Genomic DNA, 26,967 nt, shown 5'->3' on the forward strand with positions numbered 1-26,967 from the left:
GAGACTAGCCCCGAGGACTAGCAGGCCTAATCCATACTGTCTGCAAAAAAAAAAAAAATATTTATTTTCCTTTGAAATAAAATGTACAACCAGAAGGGATCAGGGCCTGGGGCAGTAGAGAGGATGCGGGGACACCAGGGAACCCATTTTGGAGTAGGAATCTGTACCTCTGACACCTCCACCCCATAGCTTTGCAAAGGAGGAAGAGTCTGTAAGCCAGAAATTTCAGAGGGGAAGGGAAATAAATGCTATGCTGGGTTCCTTTTCTGGAACAGGTCACCACTCAGATACAGATTAACACCTCCATCAAGTGACCTCAAAACCACAGACTGGCAGAGCCCTTGGAAATCATATAGCCCTCCCCACTCCCCAGTATACACATGGACACAGTGATGCTCAGATAAGGGAGGGTATACCCAAGGGCACACACCAAAGAGGTGAAGTCAGGACTAGAACACCTGGACAAACTAAGCAGGGGACTGTGGCCGTAGGTCTGGATGTGCACAGTAGATCTTAAGACATCAAATGGATGACCCCGTAGAGCTGTATTTCAGGTAGTGGCCCCTGCTCCCTGGTCCCTAACCTTTCTGAGAGGTGGCTATGTAAGGGTCAAAAACTAGGATGTGGTTATGAACCTCATGACTTTTTTTTTTTTTTAGCACCAGAAGGTGGAGCTCTCCTGCCAGCACAGCTTCTTGAGTCCTCTCAGGCAGGGGTGATGCTGCTTGAAGGCCCTGTGCCCATATGGGAAGTGAGGGAAAGAAGAAGCCAGCAGGGCTGGGTTAAAGCCTTGTCCTATGCCCTTCCTCCCTCCACCCTACCCACCACCTCGCTTCAGTAGGGCCCAAAGAGGACACAGGTGGGGAAGGCCAGGGTGTCATCTTGTTTCTGGGCAGTGGGCCTCCTCCCCAGCAGAGAAAGGTTCAGAATCGCTTTTCTTCAGGCTGGGAGGTAATGAGCAGCTCCTTGTTCCCGAAGTCCCACCAGGCGGTCATGTGGAACGCCATGTTGGTTAGGACAACAGTGTACTCCAGGATGGCAAAGATGGTGTATACTGTCGTGAGGACACAGGAAACAGGGCAAGGTGACTCTCCTGCCACCCCAATCAGGGGCTTCTTGGTAAATCACTACATTCCTAGACCAACACAGGGAACACAATAGCAGCCAACCCCCAAGACTACTGCCATATTGCCCATCATAGAAAACAGCACAACTGCCCCACAGCCATTACGACCACCTATGGATCGCAGTGTGGCCTCACCTCCAGCCTCACAATACATGTTGTGCCGAAAGTAGACAGCCAGCGCTGAGAAGAAGGCGATGAAGTTGATGATGAAGAGCCTCTGTTTCCAGCAGTAGGATTTTCGCTCCTAGGGAATGGGCTGTCTGATCACCCTGCAGCTTGCTGGATATGTGTGAGCAGCCTCCCCTAACTTGGCCCAGGCTCCTAAGGACTGGGCCTTGCCTCCCTTGGTTCCCCACTAGTGGTCATGGGAAGGGACATGGGCAGGGGCAGCAGGTATGATGGAGATGTTCACAGCCCTGCTGCCTGGGTGCAGATCCTCATTCTACCCCCAAAAGAGCCTCCATATATTCTGTTCTCCAGTCCCCCATACTACCCAAACCCAGTCCTAGACTCAGACCAATCACCTTGTTCCCAACCCCCAACCCCAACTCCAGCACCCATCAGAGTTCCCATTAGAACTGCAGTTCCCACCTCACCATTACCACATCCTGAGGACAGATGTCCTTGCTTTTCTCCTGGGCCGCCTGCAGCCCCACTAGGGGTAGGTCCGTACCTCCTGACTTACTTTGTGCTTCTTGGTCAGCCGCCAGAGAATGCAGGTGAGGAGCATATAACTGAGGGAGGATGCGATGAACACAATGAAAGCATTCTCGTGGATGGCTGATGAGAGAGAGGAGGGTTGGGGGCGCACATTACAGGGAGTTGCCAAACCCCAATGTAGGGTGAGGGGAGGGACAGGGCGCATTCCCTCCCTGAACCCTTCCCCTCTCCTCCCTGGTCTGGGCACCCACTGAAGTCCTCGGAGGATGAGACGTAGGTGAGCACTAGCAGCGCGAGGTTCTCGATGACGTTGAGGCTAAAGTTGAGACGGCAAAGTGGGCGGTAGCCGGGGCACGAGCAAGCACAGCTGAGGTAGTGGTTCCAGTAGGCGAAGGCCACCAAGAAGCGGGGCGCCGAGTGCAAGCCGATGCAGAAACGCCATACGTAGCGCTGGGGAACCTCCCCACCAATGGCTGAGCTCACCGATGGCAGGTAATTGGGCACCTGGAGAGTTGTGACTGGTCTGGGCACCGCCTCCACAAGCCCTGCCCATCTGGACAGCCTGCTCTGTATCTATCAAGATAACTCTCATCCCCCAAGGCTCTGCTCCAGCCCCACCCCTTCCGAGATGTCCTCTTTCAGGCTCCCACAGAGCTCTCCCAGGAAACCTCCCCTTCCAAGTCCTGGGCATAACATCCTCTGCTCTCATTCCACAGCCAGCCTGAGATTTGTGTAGGGGCACAGTGGGGCCTCCTCCATCTTCCCCCAAACTGGAACCTGCACATGGCTGGGCACCCATGCAGACGAGTTCAGATATTCCCTGAACCCACAGCGCAGGGCTTTGCCACCAAGAAGGGCCTGTGAGAGGTTGTAGGACCTCTGATTCAGTTGCAGGGGCAGAGGTGAGCCACAGACCATCTGAGCTGCCTTGTGACAGTGCTAGATTCACAGCCCAGCTGAGCTGTTCCTCTAGTTGCTCCCAGCTCCACTTATTCCTCTGGACAGGTGTGCTAAGGTGGCAGGAAGTACTGTGAGATCCTGGGGGAGATGGGCTAGATGGACACCTCCACCATGATCATGTTTAAGAAAGTGGGTACTCCCAGCCTGGTATAGTCTAAGAAAATGACCCTATTCCTGTATACCTCCCCCACCCATCTTTCTCAATGCCTGCAATTCCTCATTCCTTAAGGGTAAGGAAGGAGAAAGAGTTAATAATCACATAGCTAAAAGAATTGGTGTATTGCTTGTATGGGGAGAAGGTAGTTTATATAAGGATAGAAAAGCCAGGGATGCGAGGAGAATCCCTTAGACTCCAGGGCCTAGAGCAGTGCTTCTCAAACTTTAGTGTGCATACTACTCACCTGTGGATTGTGTTTAAATGAAGATCTGGAGTGGAACCTAAGAATCTGCATTTCTGAACAATTCCAGGGCTGTAGAAGCTGTCAGTCCATAGCCCATAATTTCCATGGACTTTTTTAGACCCTTGACAAGGGCCAGGCGATGCCAGAGCCCAGCAAGGGAACAACCCTGCTCTGACTATGGAGTGACAGTCTTCAGAGATGGAATTCTGGAAGATTCCTTCCTTTCTCCCAGTGGGGTGCTGAATGGGTACCTGGAGGCTCTGGGGAGGTAAGCAATGCTAATGCAGCTCACGGGGCAGGAGGCACGTGGGCAAGGACCAGTCAGGGGTTCCAGCCTCCACAAAAAAAGGTGGATTCCCCTCAGCACTGTCAGAAGCAGCTAAGTACAGAGCTCATGGAGAGGGGGTGCTACTCTCAAGGCCATGGCTTGAGACCAGACTCACAACTTCTTGAGTTATCAGTAAAGAGGCAGCACGGAGGCTTTGGAGCTATACAAATCTGAGTCTGCATTCCTGCTCTGCTTTTATTAGCTGGATGATCTTGGGCAAGTCACTTCACCTCTCTAAGCTTCAGATTTCCTCATTAGTAAAATAGGGATAATATCACCTACCTTGCAGAGTGATTGTAAATACAAATATAACATATGTAAAGCATCTGGCATTGTCTGGCATATAGGGGGTACAACAAGTGGTGGCTTTCAGAAGACGAAGTTCCTTGAAGAGCTACATGGCCATTGAGCATGGGAAGGCCTGCATCTGGGGCAGTACCATATATTCGTCTGATACTTCTGAGCCACCCAAGCCTCCTCATTTGGCTTTTCTGCCTTTCTGGTTACCTGACTGGGGTTAGTGGGAATGTCCCTTCCACTCCCTGAAATGTTCATTCTGAAAACTCCTGCCTCAATTTCAGCTATTTTAAAGGGAACAGGGCCAGCATCTGAGGCTTGGCTGGGAGAGCCCACATCATTCAAGGGCCCAGAGCTCTGACAGATGCTGGGGAACAGGTAATGTGTAGAGATGACACAGAGCTGGTGGGGAGGCCTCAGGAGGAAGAAAGAGTTAAGGCCCTGTGGCTGCCAGTCCTGTAGTCACAAGCTCCTCTCAGATTAGGGGTAGGTGTGGGATTCTAAGAGCAGAGATTAATCTATCACACACACACATACACACACATATCCATAATCAGGTACAGATAATCACTCCCATCCCCAGCACACAAATTCCCCACTCACCAACTGTACGAGCAACAAGTAACATCAGGTGCTATTAGACACCACCAGGTACACAACTCACCCAAACCTCCCCATGAGCCCAAAGCTAAGGGGACTGACAGATGAGGACATATAATTCCTTTCCCCAAGAGTAGAAACCCTTTGGCCTGGGGGACATTGTTCAACAGTCCTGTGTGCAGGGCAGTAAATCAGAAACTTACATAGTATAAAAGGAGAGAGTAAAAAAAAAAAAAAAAATCCCTTCCCTATCACATTGTTGTGTGTCTTCGAGTCAATTCTGACTCATAGTGACCCTACAGGACAGAGTAGAACTGCCTCATTGGCTTACCGAGGCTAAAATCTTTACGGGAGCAGATCATCAGGTCTTTTCTCCCAGAGTGGCTGGTGGGTTCAAACCACTGACCTTTCAGTTAGCAGCAGAGTGCTTAACCACTGCACTACTAGGGCTCCTTTCCCCATCATAGCACCTCAGATTTCACCATTAGATATTCATTCCATTGGCCTCAGACTAAAGTCTCCCCAAGTTATGAATGACTTCTTTATCTACCTTACTGCCCCCACCAGTTGCCAACTGGACAAAAATCTCCAATTCCTGTTAGTTCTACTGCTACTCCTCTCTGACTCCATCACCTGCTCTCTATTGTCACAGTCCCCATCTTAGCTCTTTTCTCCCCAATAGCCTGAGCTATTGCATGAACCTCCTCACTGGTCTCCCCACCTATACTCTTGCCCCTACCCTTAAATCTGTTCTCTGCTCAGGAGATAGAATGATCTTCTGAAGCACAAATCTGATCAGGTCCCTTTCCTGTTTAAAATATTCATGGCTCCCCATTGTCTTCTGAATAAAATCCAAAAGTCATCAGCCTGGCATTCACTAAGAACCTTCTTCACCCCCACAGCAACAACGTCCCTTTCTCCAGGAAGAAAGTCTTCCCCAACATTCCAGCTGGGTTAAGTGCTTCCTCTGGGCCCTGCAGTCCCTATAGTCCCTTTTATCACAATAGGAATCCCATCCTGCCGCCTGTATCTATGATTGTCTCTCACAAGAATGAGATGCTGAGGTCAACTCCATGGTCAATTCCATGGTTCTGACACAGAAAACCTCTACTGTTGGGCCCTTAGGAAAGGCCTGGTGGATTGATCTGGGAGGCAGGAAATCCGTCTAGGTCTCTGGCTGGCAGAGTCCTGAGTGAACACAGGTTTTGGGACCTGGGGCTGCCAGGGGGAGAAACAAAGCTTAAAGATCGCGAAGCAGGGCTGGAGATCCTCCAAGGTCAGGCCTCCAGCCTGGGCTAAAGCCATCTGTTACTTCTCCTGGCCCCTAGCCTCATTTTACCTCCTCAGTCTAGGCTACTTTCCGAGTCTAGTCTTCCTTTTTCCTCTCGTGATCTCTCTTGCCCATTCCCAGTTCTTTCCCCATCACCCCCACTCTCTGCTCACTTGTACTTTCTATGATTCTCTTCTACTTTTGGAGGACTCTGACTCTACTCTCTGTGAATCTCTCCTCCAAAGTGCTCCCTAATTCTGACTCGCTCCCCTACTGTTTTATCCTTTCCTCCTTTCTCTGACTTTCATCTTCCCTCCTCCTTTTCTGATTCCACCTGATCACCATCTCCTAACCTGGCCCTGACCCAGGTGCTGGGGCACCTGGCACTCACCCCACAGTCAGTGGCCACCGTGTACTCAAAGTGGAACACCAGGGACCAGATGATGCAGAAGAAGAAGCCGAACACGGGGAAAGTGATGACCCACCAGACCATGGCTGTGAAGCGGAGCCGGAACACAGTCCCGTCGGGGTCCAGGGGCTGGGAGGCCGCAGAGAACATCCTGTGGGAAGTGTTGCCCAGGTAGGAAAAGGGACACAACTTGGGGCCTTACGGGATACCTGGGCCTCGAAGAGTGGAGCCTTTTCCAGAGCTGGCTCCTGAGGGAAGAGTCAAGGCAGAAAGGGTAGAGAGATTATAAGAGAAAAAAGACAGTGCAGAAGAGAAGGAGGTACAGCAAGAGATGGAGAGAGACAGGCAGGCTAAGCTCTCAGGAGTCCCCTTGGTGCACTGGTCCTGTAGGTCCACCTCTTGAAGAGCCTGGAGAATAGAGGCTCTCAGTAGCCTGGACATGGGAGCTCTGATGGCCCATGTCACTCTCACAACCCTCATACCTAGGTCACACTCTCAGAGTTTGGAGGGTTATTATTCCCATTCCACCGAAGAGGAGTCTGTAGCCCAGAATTATGTGAGGATCAAACACTAGGACTAAGGCTTCTTGCCACCTGACAGCTTAAGGCTCCAAGTTAAGGCTTGCTTCAGGCCAAGTGACCTAGACAAAGGACCCTTAGCTCAGACTGGCAAAGCCCTCCCACTGACCTTGTCTGACCACATTCCTGCTCCTCACCCAGGTTCAACAAGGAACAGTGGGAGTGCCACTTTTAATGGGGCCACAGGCTGCCAGCCATCCTGCCCCTAGGCTCAGAATGATCCAAGCCTCAGGCCAGCAGTAAACTGATCCCAAGATACCAGGGTACCTGCCTAAAGAGACCCATACCCCTCATCTCCTTCCCCTCTGAAAGGACTATGTCACCCAACCCAACGTTTGGGGGAATCTGAGGGTTACAGGAAACATCCCTACTCAGCTTGAGCCTGCTGTGCTGTGCCAGACCCAGGTAGCCTCTGTCCAGGTCAGACTTAGGGAGCTAGGCTTCTTCCAGTCCCCTCTCCCTCCAGGCAGAGAACCATCCCCCTCCACCCTCGACTACCACGAAACATAAACGGACCCCTCATGCTGATTCCCTTCTGCAGGGCAGAGAGAGATAGTTTTGAATTAAAAGGCCTAAGACCAAATCTCCCCTTAGGACTCATACCTCTCTCTACTAAGAGCACCCAGTCTACTAGTCCAGCTCAGGGTCAGGGATTGGGAGTGGCGCACTAAGCGATACTTACACTGGGTGCTGAAGGATCCAAGGCTTGGCTTGTGGGCTGTAGCCAGACTGAGGCCGAACTAAGACTGGAGGGTCCCACCCCCGGCTTTCCAGGGCCTGCCTTCCCGCCCACAAAGCCCAGCTCTCCACGCCTGCCCCAGCACACTGCCTTCCCAGGATCACCAAGGCCATGTCATAAATCCTGGAACGCTCTGCAAAGGTAAGAAGTGATAGTGCTTAAGAGTTATGTGGGACACTATCAAGGGGAACAATCTATGCACGATTGGAATTCCAGAACAGGAGGAGACAAGAATAAGCACAGAGAGAATTTTCGAAGAATTGCTGGCAGCAAACTTCCCTGATATCATGAAAGATGAGGAGGTTTTCATTCAAGAAGTTCAATGAACCCCATACAGGAGAGACCCAAAAGAAAGTCACCAAAACATATCATAATCAAACTTACCAAAACCAAAGACAAAGAAATAATTCTGAGAGAAGCTCATGAAAAATGAAATATCACATACAAAGGAACACCAATAAGACTAAGCTCTCACTTTTGGTAGAAACCATGCAGGCAAGGAGGCAATGGGATGACATATATAAAACCCTGAAAGAAAAGAATTGCCAACCAAGAATTATAAATCCAGACAAAACTGTCTCTCAAATATGATGGTGAAATCAGGACATTTCCAGATAAACAGAAGTTAAGAGAATTTGTAAAAACCAGACCAACCTTACAAGAAATACTAAAGGGAGTCCTTCGGACAGAGAACCAACATCAGATAACAACCTGAAATCAAGACACGTGACCAAATCACTCAGATACCAACCCAAACGAAGAACTCTCAAAATTAAAATAAAGCTACAAAGCTGAAAACAGGGAACTAGAAATGTCAATCTTAAATCAACGTCAACCTCAAAACAAAAAGAGACAACGAGTGGTGTAGTTACAGAACTTCCATATGGAGAGGAAGTCAAGGTGATACTAAAAAAAAAAAAAAAAACAAACTGTTTTAAACATACGATGATAAAGGTAAACCTCACAGTAACCACAAAGAAAATTAACAAACCTACCCACCAAAATAAAGAAGAAAATCAAAAAGACCCAGTAAACACAAAATCGACAAAAACAAAGGAAAAGACAATCCATGAACAAAAAGAACTCAGCACAGAAAATTAAGCAGAATAAAGAAACTGTCAACACCATAAAAAAAAGCATAACAAAATGACAGCAATAAATTCATATCTGTTGATAATCACACTGAATGTAAATGGTTTAAACACACCAGTCAAGAGACAGAAAGTGGCAGAATGGATAAAAAACATGACCCATCAATATGTTGCCTACAAGAGACACATCTTAGACACAAAGGTATAAGTAGGTTAAAAATCAAAGAATGGAAAAAAATAAGTAAAAATCAAGTAAACAGTAACCAAAAAGAACAGGAGTGGTAATATTAATCTCTGATACAAATAGACTTTAAATCAAATGGCATCATAAGAGACAAGGAAAGACATTATATAATGATTAAAGGATCAATCTGCCAAGTACACATAACCATAACAAATATTTATAGGTCAGAGCTCCAAAATACATAAAACAAACTCTAACATACCACTTTCAGTGATGGACAGAACTAGAAAAAAACTCAACAAAGACAAAGAAGATCTAAATAACACGATTAACCAACTTGACCTCATAGACATATACAGAGCACTCCACCCAACAGCAGCACAGTACACATTCTTCTCCGGAGCACGTGGATCATTTTCTAGAATAGACCATATCCTAGGCCACAAAGCAAGCCTCAATAAATTCAAAAATATTGAAATAATACAAAGCATCTTCTCAGATCAAAATGCTATAAAATTAGAAATCAGTATCAGGAAAAACAAGAAAAAAAATCAAATACTTGGAAACTGAACAACACCATGCTTAAAAACCACTGGGTATAGAAGAAATTAAAAATGAAATTAAAAAATTCCTAGCATCAAACAAGAATGAAAACACAACATACCGAAACCTTGGGGACATAGCAAAAGCAGTGCTCAGAGGTCAATTTAAAGCAATAAACACACACATCAACAAAGAAGAGCAAAAATCAATACCTTAACCTTACAACTTGAACAAACAGAAAGAGCAGCAAAAGAAGCCCACAGCTGCCAGAAAAAAGGAAATAATAAAGATTACAGCAGAAATTAAAAAAAGAAAAACAATTGAAACAACAAGATTAGAAGCTGGTTCTTTAAAAGGATCAATAAAATGGACAAACCACTGGCAAGTTGACAAAAGAAAAAAGGGAGAAGATGCAAATAACCCAAATAAGAAATGAGATGGGTGACATTACAACAGAATCAAGTGAAATAGAAAAGATCATAACAAAATACTACAAAACACTATACTCCAACAAATTTGAAAACCTAGAGGAAATGGACAAATTCCTAGAAACACACTGCCTACCTAAACTAACACAAACTGAGGTAGAAAATCTGGACAGACCTACAACAAAAGAAAAAATTGAAGAGGTCATTAAAAAAACTACCACCACCACCACCAACAAAAGCCTATTCCTGATAAAAACACTCACCAAAATAGGAATAGAAGGGAAATTCCTCAACATAGTTAGGGACACATATACAAAACCAACAGCCAACATTATTCTCAACAGAGAGAGACTGAAAGCATTTCCCCTGAGAATGGGAACCAGACAACAATGCTCTTTATCACCACTTTTATTCAACACTGCACTGGAAATCCTAGCTAGAATAGTAAGACAAGGAAGGGAAATAAAGGGCATCCAAATTGGTAAGGAAGAAGTAAAGCTATCCCTATTCGCAGATGATCCTATACATAGAAAAGCCACAAGAAAGCTACTGGAACTAATAGGATTTATCAAAGTGGCAGGGTACAAGATTAACATATAAAAATCAGTTGGATTCCTCTACACTAACAAAGAGAACTTCAAAAAGGAAATCAGGAAAAAAATATCATTTACAATAACCCCCTCCAAAAAAAAAAAATACTTAGGAATAAATCTAACTAGGGACATAAAAGACTTATACAAAGAAAACTACAAAACATTACAGCAAGAAACCAAAAGAGACCTTCATAAATGGAAAAACATACCATGCTCATGAATAGGAAGACTTAACATTATGAAAATATCAATACTACCCAAAGCGATCTATAGATACAATGCAATCCTGATCCAAATTGCAACAACATTCTTCAACAAGATGAAAAATTAATCACCAACTTTATACAGAAAGGAAAGTAAAGCATTACTGAAAAAGAAAAACAAAATAGGAGGCCTCACACTACCGGATCTCAGAACCTACTATATAGCCATGGTAGTCAAAACAGCCTGGTACTGCAGACACACAGACCAATGGAACAGAATTGAGAAGCCAGAAGTGAATCCATCCACCTACGGATACCTGATCTTTGACAAAGGGTAGAAGTCCATTAAATGGGGAAGAGATAGTCTTTTCAAAAATGGTGCTGGCAAAACTGGATATCCATTTGCAGAAAAATGAAACAGGATCCATACCTCACACCATACCCAAAAACTAACTCAAAATAGATCAAAGACCTAAATGAAAGAAAACATAGGGACAACGCTGGGACCCTAATTTATGGCATAAATAGAATATCAAGCATACCTAAAAAAGCACAAACTCCAGAAGATAAACTAGATGACTGGGACATCCTAAAAATTAAATATGTATGCTCATCAAAAGACTTTATCAAGAGACTGGGGAAAAAATCTTTGGCAACGACATATCTGATAAAGGACTAATCTGTAAAATATATAGAAAACGTCAACAACTCAACAACAAAAAGACAAACAACCCAATCATAAAATGGGCAAAGGACATGAACAGACACTTTACCAAAGAGGACACTCAGGCAGCCAACAAATATATAGAAAGATGCTCGCTATCATTCACCATTAACCTATTGCCATCGAGTCGATTCTAACCCATAGCAACCAAACAGGACAGAGTAGAACTGCCCCACAGGGTTTCTAAGGGGCAGCTGGTGGATTTGAATAGCCAACCTTTTGGTTATCAGCTGAGCTCTCAACCACTGTGCCACCAGGGCTCCATCATTCACCATTAGAGAAATGCAAAGCAAAACCATAATGAGATACCATCTCACCCCTGTAAGAATGGCACTGACCAAAAAAAACAGAAAACAATAAATGCTGGCAAGGTTGTGGGGAGATTAGAACTCTCATACACAGCTGGCAGGAATGTAAAATGGTACAACTACTATGGAAAACAATATGGCGCTTCCTTAAAAGCTAGGAAGAGAGATACCATATGATCCAGCAACCCCACCCCTAGGAATATATCCTAAAGAAGTAAGAGCCATCGCATGAATAGATAAATGCACACCCATGTTCACTGCAGCATTATTCACAATAGTGAAAAAACAGAAACAACCTAGGTACCATCAACAGATGAATGGATAAACAAGCCATGGTACATACACACAATGGAATACTATGCAATGATAAAGAACAAAGATGAATACACAAAACATCTCTCACAGCACGGATGAATCTGGAGGGCATTATGCTGAGTGAAATAAGTCAATCATAAGTAGGCAAATATTATATGAGACCACTATTATAAAAACTCAAGAAAAGGTTTACACACAGAAAGAAACAATCTTTGAGGGTTATCAAGTGGGGAGGGAAAACCATTAACTAGATAGCAGACGTGTTAATTTTGGTGAAGGGAAAGGCAATACACAATATAGGGGAAATCAGCACAACTAAGGCAAAGGAAGCCACTTAGAGACAGGAAAACTGGCCCCTTTTTGTTGGAGCAGGACAGAGTATGTTTGGCCCCACTAGAGAACTGGCTAATCCTGTGACAATAGAATCAGGATCCAAAAAAGATCTAGATGGGCCTGGATATGAGGTGTCAGTGTCCAGCCTGTGCAGAAACAGCTAATGGAAGCTCAGCCTGTATTAACAGAGGTCTAACTGGTGCAAACAGTTAACACATTTGGCTGCTAATTGAAAGGTTGCAGGTTGAAGTCGACTCAGAGGCGCTAAAAAAGATCTATTTCCCAAAGATCACAGGCATTGAAAACCCTATGGAGAGCAGTCCTACTCTGAAACACATGGTGGGGGTCACCATGAGTCGGAATCAACTTGCCCACAACTGGTTTGTTGGTGGTTAACAGTCAGTAATAGGAAGGGCACTGTCTTGTCCTCACTGTACTGCCCAGGCCATGTGGAGTCCTATGCCCAGATCAAGGCCCAGCATGCAGAGAGGATAGTTACCAGCTGGGCCAAGTCCAGGGTCACAGTCAGGAGGAAGGAGCCTGAAGACCATGTCCTGTGATGGTTGCCTGAAAGAACTAGAGATGTGTTACCTAAGAAGAGTAGACTTAGGGACCCCCATTACTGTCTTCCTATCTCTACAGAGCTGGCCTGAAGTCAGGAGGAGAGAGCAGCTTCATAGCCCCCAAAGCAGAGCCAGTGCCAGAGCAGAGAGTCACAGAAGGAAAGTGTACGCTCACTGTAAGAAAGAGCTTGCTAACTGTTAGTTACTAACCCTCCTTGGAAATAAGCTGCCTGGGGAGAAAGAAGCTCCCCATCACCGGGTGCAAGCAGAGGCAAGTCATCTAATTATAGGTGAGTGAGACTAGGTTACTTCTTTTATTTCTAGGGTCAGCCACTTTTGGGATATTCTGGGTGAGAAAGTCAGAGCATATATTAAAATATCCAGATAGATTCAATGGGGTGGTCCTAGGGAATGTGGACAAAAGGCCTCTAGGGTCATATGACTGGACCTAGTCCTGCCCCAGAGGGGCCAGGTACCCCTCCAGCAACTACCTATGCCTTAGTTCCTTAACTGGTATGCCAAGTATGCTAAGGTTATCGATCCCATAAACCCTCGGAGTCAGCCACAAAGAGCAGAGCAGCTCTGTTTAACTCCATATGCCACACACACATTATAATTTTCTGTGTGGCTAAGATTAAGGAGTCCTGGTGGCAGAGTGGTTAAGTGTTCAGCTGCTAACTGAAAGGCAGACAGTTCGAACCCACCAGCTACTCCACAGGAGAAAGATGTGGCAGTCTGCTTCCCTAAAGATTTACAGCCTTGCAAACCCTATTGGGCAGTTCTACTGGACAGGGCCAGGGTTGCTATGAGTCGGAATCAACTCGATGGCAGTGGGTTTGGGGACTAAGACTGCCTTGCACATGCCTTCCCTTTCCCTGGGCACTGAGCTGGGATCCTATACATTCACTCAACAATTATTTTCTGACTCAGATGCAGTACCCACCCTCAAGAAGCACCTTGGTAGGGAAGCTAGACACAAATATAATGTGATGCAACTGTGCCAGAGATAACACAAGGAACTGTGTTATCTGTGACACTCAGAGGAGAGAGTGATTAAGTTTGATCTAAGGAGGCTAGGCAAGGCTTTCTGGAGGAGCACACCTGGGCAGGACTTTGCAGATGAATAAGAGTTGGCCAGGGTGATGGCAACATTTGGTGCATTTATCTGAGATGAGAGCTAGGTCAGGGAAGGTCGTTGGATAAACCCTTTCTGACTGCCCCCGTCTGATCACCTGGCCACTCCCTTTTCTTCCAGTCCTATTCCTTCTGACAGCTCCCAGCTCCAGGGATCATCACACCTGCTGCCCACAGCTCAAGGCCCACGTCTGCCCAGTGACAAATCAGGAGAAGGGGAAACCTCAAGTCATATGAACAAAAGAAACGGGTCTCCACCCCATACTCCCTGCCAGATCCCACTGCCAGTCCTTGCCGTTTCTCTGGAGCAGATGCTCTTTATAGGAAGGTGGGGAGCCCAGCTGGCTAGCGGCCTTCAGAGCTCTTTCTGAGGCTAGTCCAAGGGTCCACATCCAGGCCCTGCTTCTTCTCCACCTTAAGCCCCTAGGGTAACATCCTCTCCTGCCCTGACAATCTCCTATTCCTCCTTCTGCTCCTCACCCTTCATATTTCCCAAACCACCTTCCTATCCTCCCTTTACCTGGAGCTTGACACTCACCCTGGGAAGGAAGAAGGTAGGAATTATCAACCTCATTTTAGACAGGGGGAAACTAAGTCCCAGCCTCTGCGTCTCAGGTCATACAAAGAGTCAGTGGATGAGCTAGGAGAACAGAGGTCAACACAGGTCTCATCCCGTTTACTCCAAGATCCTACAGAGAAAAAACTCACATCTTTCTTCCTAGCCCAGGACCCCATATCCCTGTCTAGAGGGTGCCTGGCCACCTATGGAACCTCAGAGGGCATGTGGCCCACACCAGAACACACATATACACACATAATCAGGTCCCCATCCAGACAAACACAGATATAGTCTCTGTCATACACAGACCCCACACAAAGTCATTAAATACAGTCACATCCCTCACAGTTACACTCATATATTTAGAGAATCATATTCCCTAGAGATAGGCACAAGCCCACAGTGCTACACTAAGGGGCCCAAAATTCCCTCTAGCCTAGTCCTATTCTCTGCCACTCCCCACCATCCAGAAAACCCTGAGACTCCTGAATCTGCCCCACCAGGAAGTATGGATTGAGCTCTGGGTTCTAGGGATGCCCAACTTCAGTGACCCCAGCCCCCTGTGGCCTCCATGGAAGGTAGAAGGAAGCCAATTCTTGAGACCTCAGCTTGCAGGCACCCCCCAGCACCCAGTATGTTTGTTGAACCCCAGGGGAAAGCTGGATAATCCTATGACAAGAGAATTAGGATCCAAAAAAAGATCTAGATGAGCCTGAATATGAGGTATCAATGTTCCTCAAGCCCTACCCCACAGTGTGTGGCCGTTGTCTCCTTGAAGTGGAAGAGCAGGGACCAGAGGATGCAGAAGAGGAAGGCGACAAGTGGACAGCAGACCGTGACCAGGGCCACCAGGGTGAAGCGGAGCCGGACCAGGGTCCCATCCCGGTCCAGCGGCAGTGGGACCTGGTACATCTTGTCAGACCTGGGAATGGAGTGGTGTGCTGTCAGCATCCCAGGGTTGGGGCTCAGTGGTGAAGCCACCTCTTGTGCTCAGTCATAAGCTTGGCTGTGCTATGGAGTGGGGAGTATGAGGAAGAGGCCACCTAGTCCCAGAGACAGCTCCTGGCCTAGATGAGGAAGACTGACTTGGAATCTCAAGAGAACATTCACTCTCAATTTCCGAGGGAAGAGAATGGACCAAATCTGTGCTAGGAAGAAGTCTGAACAGATTGGGAAACCTTCTCCTTACCCCTATGCCTGCCTTAACAGGCTTAGGACTATAGGAGCTAGTCTAACTAGTCTCTTCTTATTTCAGCAATCAACCTTAAAGCCTACCTGTGGACAGAATGGTCCATCTCTTCCCCCAGGTTTTTGAGCCTCAGGCCTATCTTCCAGGTTTCAGGATCTCTCATCAGATCTTAGTGCTTCACCCACTGGCCCCACAGCCCTCTTGCACCTTCAGTCCTTATCCAGGCTCCATGTACTCTGTGTGTCTACACTACAGTCCACAGCAGCAGGAGCCCCATGGAAGATGATAGAAGCTCAACTCCCTGTCTGTTCCTGCCTGCTGCCTCACGTGCTCTGAGGGTGAAAGGCTTTGCAGAATCAGGCCTGGCACTAGCCTCAGCTTGCTGTTTGCTGAAGAGAGCTGCTTGGTCAGCTTCTGGAGGCTTCCGGGTACCCAGGGCCTGTCCACTACCCTCCCAAGACCAACTGAGGGCTCCTGAGGACTGTGACTCCCCCATCGGACAAGGACATCTAAGGTCAGGAACTACAGTAGCTGAGTATACACCAGTAATCCTAGCCCATTCCCCTCTCAGTGAACAGGAGAGGCAGTTGAGGCCAATAGAGGGGCAGCAACGTGGTTGGAGCCACACAGCAAACAGAAGAGCCAGCACTGGGAAAATGGCGGCCCATGAAGAGTCGCACACTAAAACTCTGGCCTTCTTTGACCCCTCCCTCTCTGGGTCAGAGCCTGGGCAGAAAGGTCAGGTTAAAACTAGGGTGAGGGAGGGAGGAGTACCAACTCCATAAGAGGAAGAAAGGTGAAAAACAAATCCTATGTAGGTGAATCAGCTCAGCCTTGAGTCCACTGTAAAGATAAGAAACCAAGACACAGAGAGGGAAAGGCCCTTCCTTCTTCAAAGCCACATGCTGAGCTGAAGGTAAAGCTATCCCTGGAATTTAGGCTTTTTGTTGCCAAACTAAGCCTGGCTCCATATACACAAAGAACCTGCCTTTCTGGGCTACAGGACCTTGCCAGATCAAGTCCAAACTCTTCCCGGCCACACCCTAGACTGACTCTCCCCTCTAGCCCCACCCTCAAGAAGAGCAATGACCTCAAGTCAGGCCAGCCTCCTGGCATTCCCTGGCATTCTGGAACCAGCCAGGTGGATATGCTTCTATATTTTCATCCATCTTCCCCCACTCACCTGTCTGTCAGATGGGATCAGGCAGCCTGCCCCAATAGTTCAAGCTCCTTTCTCCTTTTAGGGGTGAGGGGTCGTCTCCCAGGGGAGCTGGAAGTGGCTCTGGTGACCCTCCCAGATAAAACATATTCCATGGATCATCCCCAAATGGACTAAGTCTCTCAGGGCCCTAGAAGGGGAACACCTCCCCTACCTAGCCCAAATGCGGTTGCAGCATCACAAGTACCCCCTCCCAAAATCCCTTCCTGAGGTCAGTGGGCTCCAGATCCCTCCCTTTTAGCTGTGTGACCTTGGGCAAGTCACCTAACCACTCTAGGCTTGTTTCCACAGTTGTGCAACATGGGAATCATGTAGTTTAGATTATTTCTAAGACCCTTCCAACTTGGTCATTCTGGTCTTCCAGATCTCAGCACAGGGAGCTTACTACCAGAACGGCAGTTGTTCAATCCCTGGACAGCTCTAACTTCCTCATAGGTACTATTTAGCTGAAAACTGCTTTCTAAGGAATACCCTTACCTCATCTCCAAAGGTCCATAGAGATCTTATTGGTCTCTAGTCCACATCCATTCTTACTGAGTGCCTAATGGCTACTAGGAGCCCTGGTGGCGTAGTAGTTAAGAGCTCAGCTGCTAACCAAGAGGTCGGCAATTCGAATCCACCAGCCTGTCCTTGGAAACTCTACGGGGCAGTTCTACTCTGTCCGATAAGTTGCTGTGACTTCATGGCAATGGGTTTGTTTTTTTAATGGCTACTAGGAGTGTCTGGTGCAAATGGTTAATGTGCTCAGCTACTAACCAAAAGGTTGGCAGTTTGAGTCCATCCAGAGGAATCTTGGAAGAAAGTTCTGGCGATCTGCTTCCGAAAAATCAGACAATGAAAACCCTATGGAGCACAGTTCTACTCTGACACACAGAGACTCCATGAGTTGGAGTTCACTGACAGCAACTGGTTACTGAGTATTAGGCACCCCGCTCAGCACCCACTTGATATACACTGTCTCTTTTTATTCTTCATTATGATTCCATAAGTTAGGCACTGTAACCTGTTTATTTCTATTTTATACATGCTCAGGGAGGTTAAAGAACTTGCTCAAGGTCACAGGTTAATAATAAGCAGAGCTGGGATTCGAAACCAGTCTGTGACGTTCCAAGGGCCCCCACATCTCCATCCTGCACACCTAGGAAGAATCCTGACCAGGAGGCCCTGTGAAGTAAAGAAGCGTGGCTGGAAGAGCTCAATCTCTGCACATCGATCCCCGAGGTGGAGAAGGGGAGGGAAGAAGGCAGCTACTGGGATACGGCGTGTGCGCGTGAGGGGGACAGGTACCAGGACCTCAACACTTCGGGCCCGGCTCTGCAGAGGCCGAACCGCGTGGCTGAGCTCCCCTAGTGGGGCTGCCCGCTGATCCGGCGCACGCATCAACATACTCACCCAAGAGGCGTCAGCGAGGAGGCGGCGCCGCTGCAGGCAGGGAGCCGGGGGGAGTCGGGGCGGGGGGACGGAGCAGAGGGGTCGGGGGGAGGGGTCCCCAGCCCTGCGGGGGAAGAGCCGCAGGGGCCGGAGCGGTGACGACCGGGGCGGGGCTGGCGCGCTTGGGGCGGAACTTGGGGAGGAAGCCTTGCCCAGATCCTCTGCTGGCTCCTCCCCGCTAATGGGGAGCCAGATTCCCGGGTCTCCCTTTAATCTGTGTCCCTTCATGCCATGCGTCTCCAACCCTGGTCTACCCCACTACATTCTGACTGCCTTGGGGCTGCCAGAAAACCCCCGGACACCTAGGTTTGACACGTTGGACTAGCCATCCTGTCACCTTACCTCTCAGCTGCGTTCCATCCCCTGTTGAAAGAATATAAAGTTAATTCAACAGGCCCCAGTTGCTCTTATTCCCTGGCCCCAGTCTCTCCTGCCCCCCTCCTTTCTAACCAGATTAGTCAGCCCCCACCCTTCTGAAACAAAAAGCCAGTTTCGTGCCAGCCTTGGTACCTCTCCGCAAACTTTGCTCACCAGAGCAGGCTGGGTGCCTTTCAACAAAGGTAAGAGCACTTAGCAAGTAGTGAGATCCAGTGAAGCTCGCCCACAGGAACCCTGGGCCAGAGTTGTTCCCGCCTTTGATCAGGAGAGGGTGTCCTGTCCCACACAGCACAAGGAGAGGATCTCATGCCCCCAACCCTTGGTCCCTCCCCATCATGAGAAGCTTGTTCCCCAGAAACCAGCTCCCAGGGTTCTCTCCCCACCCAGATCCTTCCTGACTCATAAAGGAACTTGTGGGGACCCCTGGCTGCCTTTGCAAAGACTATCCTACTCCAACAGGGAAGGAAAGTGAGGGGGCTAGTAATCTCTCCCGCTGGTTGTCAGCACCTGCAGGGGGTGGAGTTCTGAGCTAGACATATTACTACCACATCTGCCCCATTTAAATCCTTACAGTAATAACACATTCTGATCACCTACTATGCCTCAGGTACTTTTCTACTTTTTATGTGTTATCTCATTTAATCCTCATAAAAATCCTATAGATACTATTAATATCCTCATTTTATTAATAGAAAACAGAAGGGAAATTACATCCTCACACAATAGTAAATTGTCATAGCCAGGATTCAAGTCTAGCATCTTAATCACTATAATTGCCATTTTGCAGATGGGGAAACAGAGACTCAAAGTTGTTTATTAATTTGGCAGAGCTCTTTTTCATGCATTCACTTTTTTTTTTTTTTTTTAGAAAAAAAAAAAAGCAAAAACTGCACAATGATCCTTTGGCTTAAGGGGAAAAAAAATGCTTAGTACAACTAAATGGTATCAACGTCCATCAGGCACTATGTAAACATGGCCCTTTTTACAAAGGAGAGGACTCAGAAGACAGCAGATGCACAGTCCCATTGCCGGTGAGGGAGGAGCAGAGATAGGAGGTCGGAATCTGTACTCCTGGCAGATCATGGGGTACTGAAGACGGGGCATATACTTTGGAATCAGTCGGATCTGGGATTAAGCTCTAATCTATCCCTTTACTAGCTGGTGATGTTGGGCATGTTATTTAACTTTGGTTTCCTGAGATGAGATGGTGGTAGCCTTGGTAACAACAGAATCCATTCGTTCCTGTATTCATTCATGCATAGAAACTATTTGAAGCCCAAATAGGAAGATTCCATGAACTTCTCAGCTACACAGGGCCCTCTGCTGCACCCAACACCTGCTAGCACTAAAGCCTCGAAGCTGCTCTGTCAGGCAATCCTGGAACAGCGAGGCAAGGATATGAAAGAGAAAGGGGACAAGGGGGCAGATTCTTTCTCACATTCTTAGCTTTCGAAAGGCCACACGTTCACTCTTGTTCATTCACTCAGCCTAGGCCCTCTCTGTGGCAGGCCCTGTGCTGGACAATGGTGGAGAAACCAGAGATGTCTGATTTCATTCTGACTCCAAAGGGCTTGCAGTTTGGAAAACAGGTATCTTATTCTAAAAACTACTTTTCTTAACTTTGAATTCTCTCCCACTCCATCCTTTAAGGTTCCAGGACAAATGGATAATTAGTAAAACTTTACTAAAAGAACCACCTCCAACCAATTTCAAGTAAGTAGACAGGATTTCTGCCTTGGGGTTGCATGTCTAGCTCCAACCCATGGGTGCACATCCCTGGCCTTTATTCTCTAAATACCATTCCCTGAGGCTGGGTCCCTTCTCCCTGCCTCTAAAGGATCTCCAATGCCTGAACCATGAGGTGCTCTAATCCTGCTTTTAATTATCTAGTGGCCTTGGACAATTCACCATATAGCCCTGAGCCTCAGTTTCCTTATCTGTGGATGGTTTTAAGAATATCCATGACAGGGCTGTTGTAAGAATTAAATGAAGTAATTTAGTGGTATTCAGAAATCAATACAGGGTGGTTATTATGACTAGGCACGTAGGCTACAGCCTGAACTCTATTCCTGATGGAGCCTTTTCTGAAATGTCTGACCCTGTCACTGACCCTCTGAATCTGTTTCTCCCACTGTCAGTTTGAAAGACTATCCCCTACCTTGACTTATGAGAAGAAAAGCAGAAGGAAAGAATGAGGTCTTACTATGTGCCAGGGGCTTTATGTACACTCTTTTATTTGATCCTCTTAATAATCTGGTGCAATAACTCTGATGAAAGCCATTTTACAGATAAAGAAGTTAAATAAGCATCTAGTTTCACCCACATTCAGTAGGTGCTCAGTGTTTGCTGAATTGGTATTTGTCCATTGTCCAAGTAGCTGCTGCTGTTGTTGAGGCCTTCCAGTGTCTCCTGCCCTCCTGGTTGGTTTGCTTGGTATCTGGACGTACCCCAGAGAGACCTGTGCCTGAAACAGCATGACCATTTTCCAGCTTCGGCCACAATCACTGTTTTACTCCCCAACCCACACATACATACCAAACACCCCAAGCAGACAGTTTGTTTATACGGATGTTCCAGCCTCCAGTATCACAGTGACAGCATAGAGCTGGGGGGCAGCAGAAGAGAAGTGAATGTAGGATATAGTTGTCCAGGAAAGCTTCCTATAGGAGACCACCTTCACTGGTCTCCTTGCCCTCATGTCTATCCATTATCCTCCATATTCCAGCCATATTGGCTTTTCTTAACATATAGATCTGACCATGTCCTACCCTGGCTGCAAATTATTCAGTAACTCCCCAGGCTTCAGGCTCAAGAGTAAATTCCTTGGGGTAGTATTCAACATCCTTCATATCTGGCCATCCTCTACTTTAGCAACCATATATTTTACATTCTAGCTACAGGCCTCTCTTCCAAGAAAGCTTTGCTAAACTTTGTCCTTATCTTCCCCTAGATAAGGTCATGTTCTGCCCACCATGCCACTCCACAGGCAGCACTGAATGGCCTTCCATCACACATTTATTAGAGCTCTGACAACAATGCAGCAAAATAACTTGTTGCCTATCTATCTCCACTTTCCCTGGAGATTAGTTAGGATGGAATCCTGCCTGTTCTGTTTCATTTCTGGAAGTCTCAGTTTAGCCCAGGGCCAGGCATACAGTAGGAACTCGGAAAATGTTGATTTGAATTGAACTGCACTGGGATTTGAAGGATGGGCAGAATTTAAATATGTCAAGAAAAGGCTTAGGGTTTCCAAGAAAGGCTTTTGAAGAAAGTCTGCTGGGCAGGGGGAAGCACAGGATGGAAAGAGGTAAAGAGGAGGGGATATAAGCAGGTAAATGTGGCGAAAGCTTCAGGCCAAGCTCTGCCCCTGCCTCCTGGGCAGTCTCAGGAGAGAAATCTTCTTTTACTGAGGAGGAGTTCTTTGTTCTTCCCAAAGATCTTTTTCAAGGCAAAGATATCCCTCTTTAATGGCTCTGAACTACTCAACCCAAGCTCATCCATCTTGCCCCAGCCCTACTCTACCTCAAATAGTAATTAATCCTCATTGTTCTTTAGTACTTTCTGTGGCTCCCCTATCACTTCTAGGATGAAGTCCCAGTTTGCACTCCTGGATACACTGAGCTCTTGCCTGATGCCATACCTTTGCTCTCCCTGTTCATGTGGCCTGGAACGCTTTCTTTCCCCTGTTTCAGTAAATTCTACCCTTCCTAAAAAGATATTGATTAATATAACACTTTAGTAAGAATGCAGTGGTAATTTCTAAGTTAATCACTAAAATATTAGAAAAGGAGAATTTAACTTCCAAACTGACATAAGAATAAAAATGGAATAATCCAAAAGAATGCAAGAAAGCATAGATACAAATGGCCTTAGTCATTAGAGAAATGCCTATCAAAACCACAATGAGATACTACTTCTCACCCACTAGGATTACTATAATTTTTAAAAAACGGAAAATAAGAAGTGTTGGCAAGGATATGGAAAAAATGGAACCGTTGTATGTTGCCGGTGAAAATGTAAGATGGTGCAACCACTTGGGAAAACAGCCTGGCAGTTCTTAAAAAAGTTAAGCATAGAGTTATCATATGACTTAGCCAGTTCCACTCCTAGGTATATATCCAAGAGAAATGAAAACATATGTCCACAAAAAAAAAAAACATGTACACAAATGTTCATAGCAGCATTACTCATAATAGCTAAAAAGTGGAAACAGCCCATCTGATGAATGGATAAACAAAATGTGATATACCCAGCTATATTCAGCTATAAAAAGGAATGAAGTACAGCAACATGCTACAACATGGTTGAACCTTGAAAACATACTAAGTGAAAGAAGCCAGACACAAAAGGCCACATATTATATGATTGCATTTCTATGAAATGTCCAGAACAGGCAAATCCATATGGACAGGAAGTAGATTAGTAGTTTGCGGCAGGGGAAGGGGGGAATGGGGAGTGACTGCTAATAGGTCCAAGGTTTTTTTATGAGGTGATGAAAATATTCTGGAATTAGTGGTGATGGCTGCACAACCTTGTAAATATACTGAAAACCACTGAACTGTACGCTTTTAAAGGGTGTATTTTATGGTGTGAATTATACCTCAATTAAAAAAAAAAAAAAAAAAGACCTGGCAAAGAGCTAGACCTCAATAAATTATTACCAAAAAAAAAAAAAAGGAGAGAAAAAGAAGCATAGACTAGGAGGGACACATAAAAAGTATAAAATGTTAGATAAAATCCTGAGTATACAGTAAATTCATTACATGTAAATGTACTAAATTATCTAGTTAAGTCAAAGATATTCAGACAGGATTTTTAAAAATTCAGCTATAAACCAGAACTAATTCCGTTGCTGTTGAGTCGATTTCAACTCGTAGGGAGCCCTATAGGACGAAGTAGAACTGCCTCATAGGAGCAACTGGTGGATTCAAACTGCCAACCTTTATGGTTGGCAGGCAAAGGTCTTAACAGCTGTGCCACCAGGGCTCCAACTAAACACTTGTAAAATGAGGCTGCCTCTGAGCTCCTTTAACTTCACAAGTGGGAAGAATCATTATCAGCATAAATAGCCCAAGGCTGATTCCTATGAGGCAGAGGTCAGACACACCTTCTCTGGGTCCAGCTGGGAGCCTTCTTGGGCAAGTGTTACAACTCTTAGCTCAGTAGGTCAGCAAGCCCCACCACAGCCCTTTGGGGCTGGTCTCCTGGTTACTGCCCTCTCATGTTGCCTGGAGGCTGTCTCTTGCTGTCTTCCTTGTTTCAGCTCAGGAGGCCCCCAACTGGGCCTGGCAAGAAGAAGCTGTCCTGATTGAAGTACTGTATCCTGAGTCATTTCTGATCCTGATTCTGAATTTTACTCTGTTAAGTCCCTAATAATCATGAGTATGGTCTGTGAGTTCCGTGTGGCCATTGTAACAAATTATCAAACCCAGCATAGAAGTAGAGAGTGCTGTAGCACAGATGGTTGGTGTCAGAACGGTGGGGTTCACTGCAATGGCCCAGACTCACTGGAGTATGTGGTTTTGGAAAAAAGGGGATAAATGGGAGAATGAGAAACCTTTGGTTTCTGGATAGGATAAAAAACACCCATGGATTGAGGCAACTGTTATATTGCAATCAGTTACCCGAGGCAAAAGCTATTCATGGGAAGTAACAGTGGTAGATCTAACTCCTGAGGAATTGGCTAGTTGGATGCATATGGAAATACAGTTTCTGTTATCAGTAATAGCTGCAATAGCAGGGAAAAAGAAAGTAGGGGCGGATTGTAGCACTGAATCAAGCCCAAATTCAGTCAGGTCGGAGCTACTTCTCCTAGTCTCAGGGCCAACCAGCAAAGGGAAAATTGTATCTGACAATAGGAAGTATCCCTACACCGCTGCTCACTAAGAAAGTAGTCCAGGAGGAGAATAGGCAAAACCAAGAAACTATTAAAACCAGGGGGTGTAGTGTAAAGGAGTTGCTTTAATTTGTAGATTGGTATCGTCAGTTTCCTGGGGTACCATTACTAAAATGGATTGTGGGAGTGACTAATTTAGGGGCAGTGTCTTTAGTTTTGAATGCTGTAGAATGGAAGAGTATGTTTGGGTTGATGCAAGACTCACAACTCACTATGGAACAGTCACGAAAGATGATGCAGGATCCAGTTACACAGCAGGTTAACCCGGAGGGGATGGCCAGCCTGGTGAACTGGGTAAAATTTGCAGTGAGATTCGTTTATCCTGAGAAGGGAAACTGCCCCTCTCTCCCTCTAAATACCCAATGGAATGCTCCAGAGAAAGCAGTTGATGTGCTGCTTATGCAAGCCATGCTGGAACGGCTTTATGGTACTCATGATAGCCATCCCATGAGTATGTTCCTTACACAGGTCATGGCAGATATGGTAATCAAGGGACCCCTTCTATATGGGCACCCAATGTAACCTTGCTACTGCAAAACAAAGCAATAATCCAAGAAGCCTTGTCAGATCTGTTGGCACAGCTTCCCGTATGGGTCTTACAGATGCAAGAAACATGAGGGTGGTTCATAGGAGAATGGGAAGAGGCAATGGGGGAAAAACTAAGCTCAGCAGCACAGATTTTTAGATGGTTACTAAGAAATGGGATGAATATAGCAGACATTGATGGAGTTGAGACAAAGGTTCAAATGCAGCACTACGGGAGGTTGGGTGGTCCAACAGAAACTCCTATTGGTCCCCAACATTAAAGAGGGCTAAACAAGTCTATTCTATTCACTCCAGTTGGGACAAACTTAATGATGGGAATTCCTACCTGGGACCATTTGAAGCAGAGGCTCAGCTAGTTGATCAAGATAAGGATTAAGAGGGGCCAGGGTCTTCTGGCTCAACCTCAAGCAAGGGACCCGAGGCCATATGCACATGTGTGGGTGAAATGGCCCAGGGGTGGGGAAGAGACCTTCTTGGGGCTCCTGGACATAGGAGCCCAATGTACTGTAATCCCAAAACCTGTCAATAAAATCTTGAAGGGGTTTAAAGTTAGACTGGGGAGATATGGGGATGCAATACCAAGGTGAAAGTTTGCATGAGAATTGGAACACTTAAATAGATCTTGTATGAAGTAGTTGCATCTCCCTTACCTGAATGTATTATTGGTATGTATATTATGTCTAACTGGGAAACACTCCCTCTACCTGATGTTGTAAATCTGAAGGCCTGTAAGTCTGCCCTTAGGCCAGTATTGATTGGGTATGCTAAATGGGAACAATCAGAACTGCCCAAATCCACTCAAGTTGTTAAATTGAAACAGTATAGGATACCTGGTGGAGAAAAGGAGATTACTGCTTTGATTAAAGACATGCTAAAGGCTGGAGGGTTGGTGCCAACAAATTCTCTGTATAACAGCCCTGTATAGCCCGTGAAAAAGGCAGATGGCTTATGAGGCTGACAACAGACTACTGAGCCCTAAATAAAGTAGTGCCACATGTGGCTTAAGCTGTTCCAGACATGATCTCAATTGTGCAGAAAATACAGCAGGCTAAAGGAGACTGGAAAGAACTCTGGTGATGCAGTTGTTAAAGCACTTGGCCACTAACTGAAAGGTCAGTGATTCAAACCCACCAGCCGCTCTGCAGGAGAAAGATGTGGTAGTCTGTTTCTGTAAAGATTTACAGTCTTAGAAACCCTATGGGGCAGTTCTACTCTGTCCTATAGGGTAGCTATGAGTTGAAATCGACTCAATGGCAACGAGATTTGGAAAGGAGACTGGTACTCAGCGATTGATCTTGCAAATGCCTTTTTCTCAATCCCAATCCTGGCAAAGAGCCAGCTGCAGTTTGCTTTCACCTGGAAGGATCCCAATTTACTTTTATTGCATTGCCACAAGGTTACTTGAATTCACCAGCTTACTGTCATAGTTTGGTTAGAAGAGACTTGGACTTGGTGCAGATCTCAAGTGTAATGATACATCACATTGATGATATTATGTTAATATCAAATACAGAAGAACAGGCTAGGACTGATATGAATACAGTGGCGGCCCATATGACCAACACAGGCTGGTTAATAAATCCAGCAAAAATCCAAGGCCCTGCCCAAATGGTGAAATTCCTGGGAACAACTTGGGCAGGAGTCACCCATGACATTCCACAGGCAACAAAGAATAAGTTGTAGTCGCTATATACTCCCAAGACTAAGCAGGAAACCCAACGTTTGATTGGCTTATTTGGATTTTTGTAGAATGTATATTCCACATCTGGAAATATTGCTGTCCCCCATCCATAAAACCACTTGGAAGAAAACTGCATTCGAACGGGAGCCAGATCAACAGCAGGCTATGTCTGAGTTACAGAAAGGAGTACCACTCTCCCTGCCTTTAGGCCTTTATGATCCGCATTCAGACATGATCTTGGAGGCATCTGCCAGACATGCGTATGCAGACTGGAGCTTATG

The 26,967-nt window shown here is 46.3% G+C and overlaps 1 protein-coding gene across 3 annotated transcripts in view; it reads right to left on the reverse strand.

The window, feature by feature from the left end:
* Positions 1-659: 659 nt before the first annotated feature.
* PGAP2 (post-GPI attachment to proteins 2) overlaps positions 660-26,967 on the reverse strand; it is a 30,886-nt gene continuing 4,578 nt past the window's right edge. The window contains exons 2-7 of one of the 3 annotated variants that reach the window (XM_023736508.1): positions 18,528-18,548; positions 15,094-15,268; positions 2,038-2,290; positions 1,800-1,906; positions 1,262-1,370; positions 660-1,054 (exon numbers count right to left, since the gene is read on the reverse strand). In XM_023736508.1, coding sequence (XP_023592276.1) covers positions 924-1,054; positions 1,262-1,370; positions 1,800-1,906; positions 2,038-2,290; positions 15,094-15,258 — 765 coding nt within the window. In that variant the 5' untranslated portion in view covers positions 15,259-15,268; positions 18,528-18,548 and the 3' untranslated portion in view covers positions 660-923. Of the gene's footprint in view, positions 1,055-1,261; positions 1,371-1,799; positions 1,907-2,037; positions 2,291-15,093; positions 15,862-18,527; positions 18,549-20,910; positions 21,169-26,967 lie in introns of those variants that run through there. The other 2 variants (XM_023736507.1, XR_002824923.1) reach the window with 2 other exon arrangements.

The sequence above is a fragment of the Trichechus manatus genome, unplaced genomic scaffold (assembly GCF_000243295.1).
Source record: "Trichechus manatus latirostris isolate Lorelei unplaced genomic scaffold, TriManLat1.0 scaffold00088, whole genome shotgun sequence".
NCBI classification, from domain to species: domain Eukaryota; kingdom Metazoa; phylum Chordata; class Mammalia; order Sirenia; family Trichechidae; genus Trichechus; species Trichechus manatus.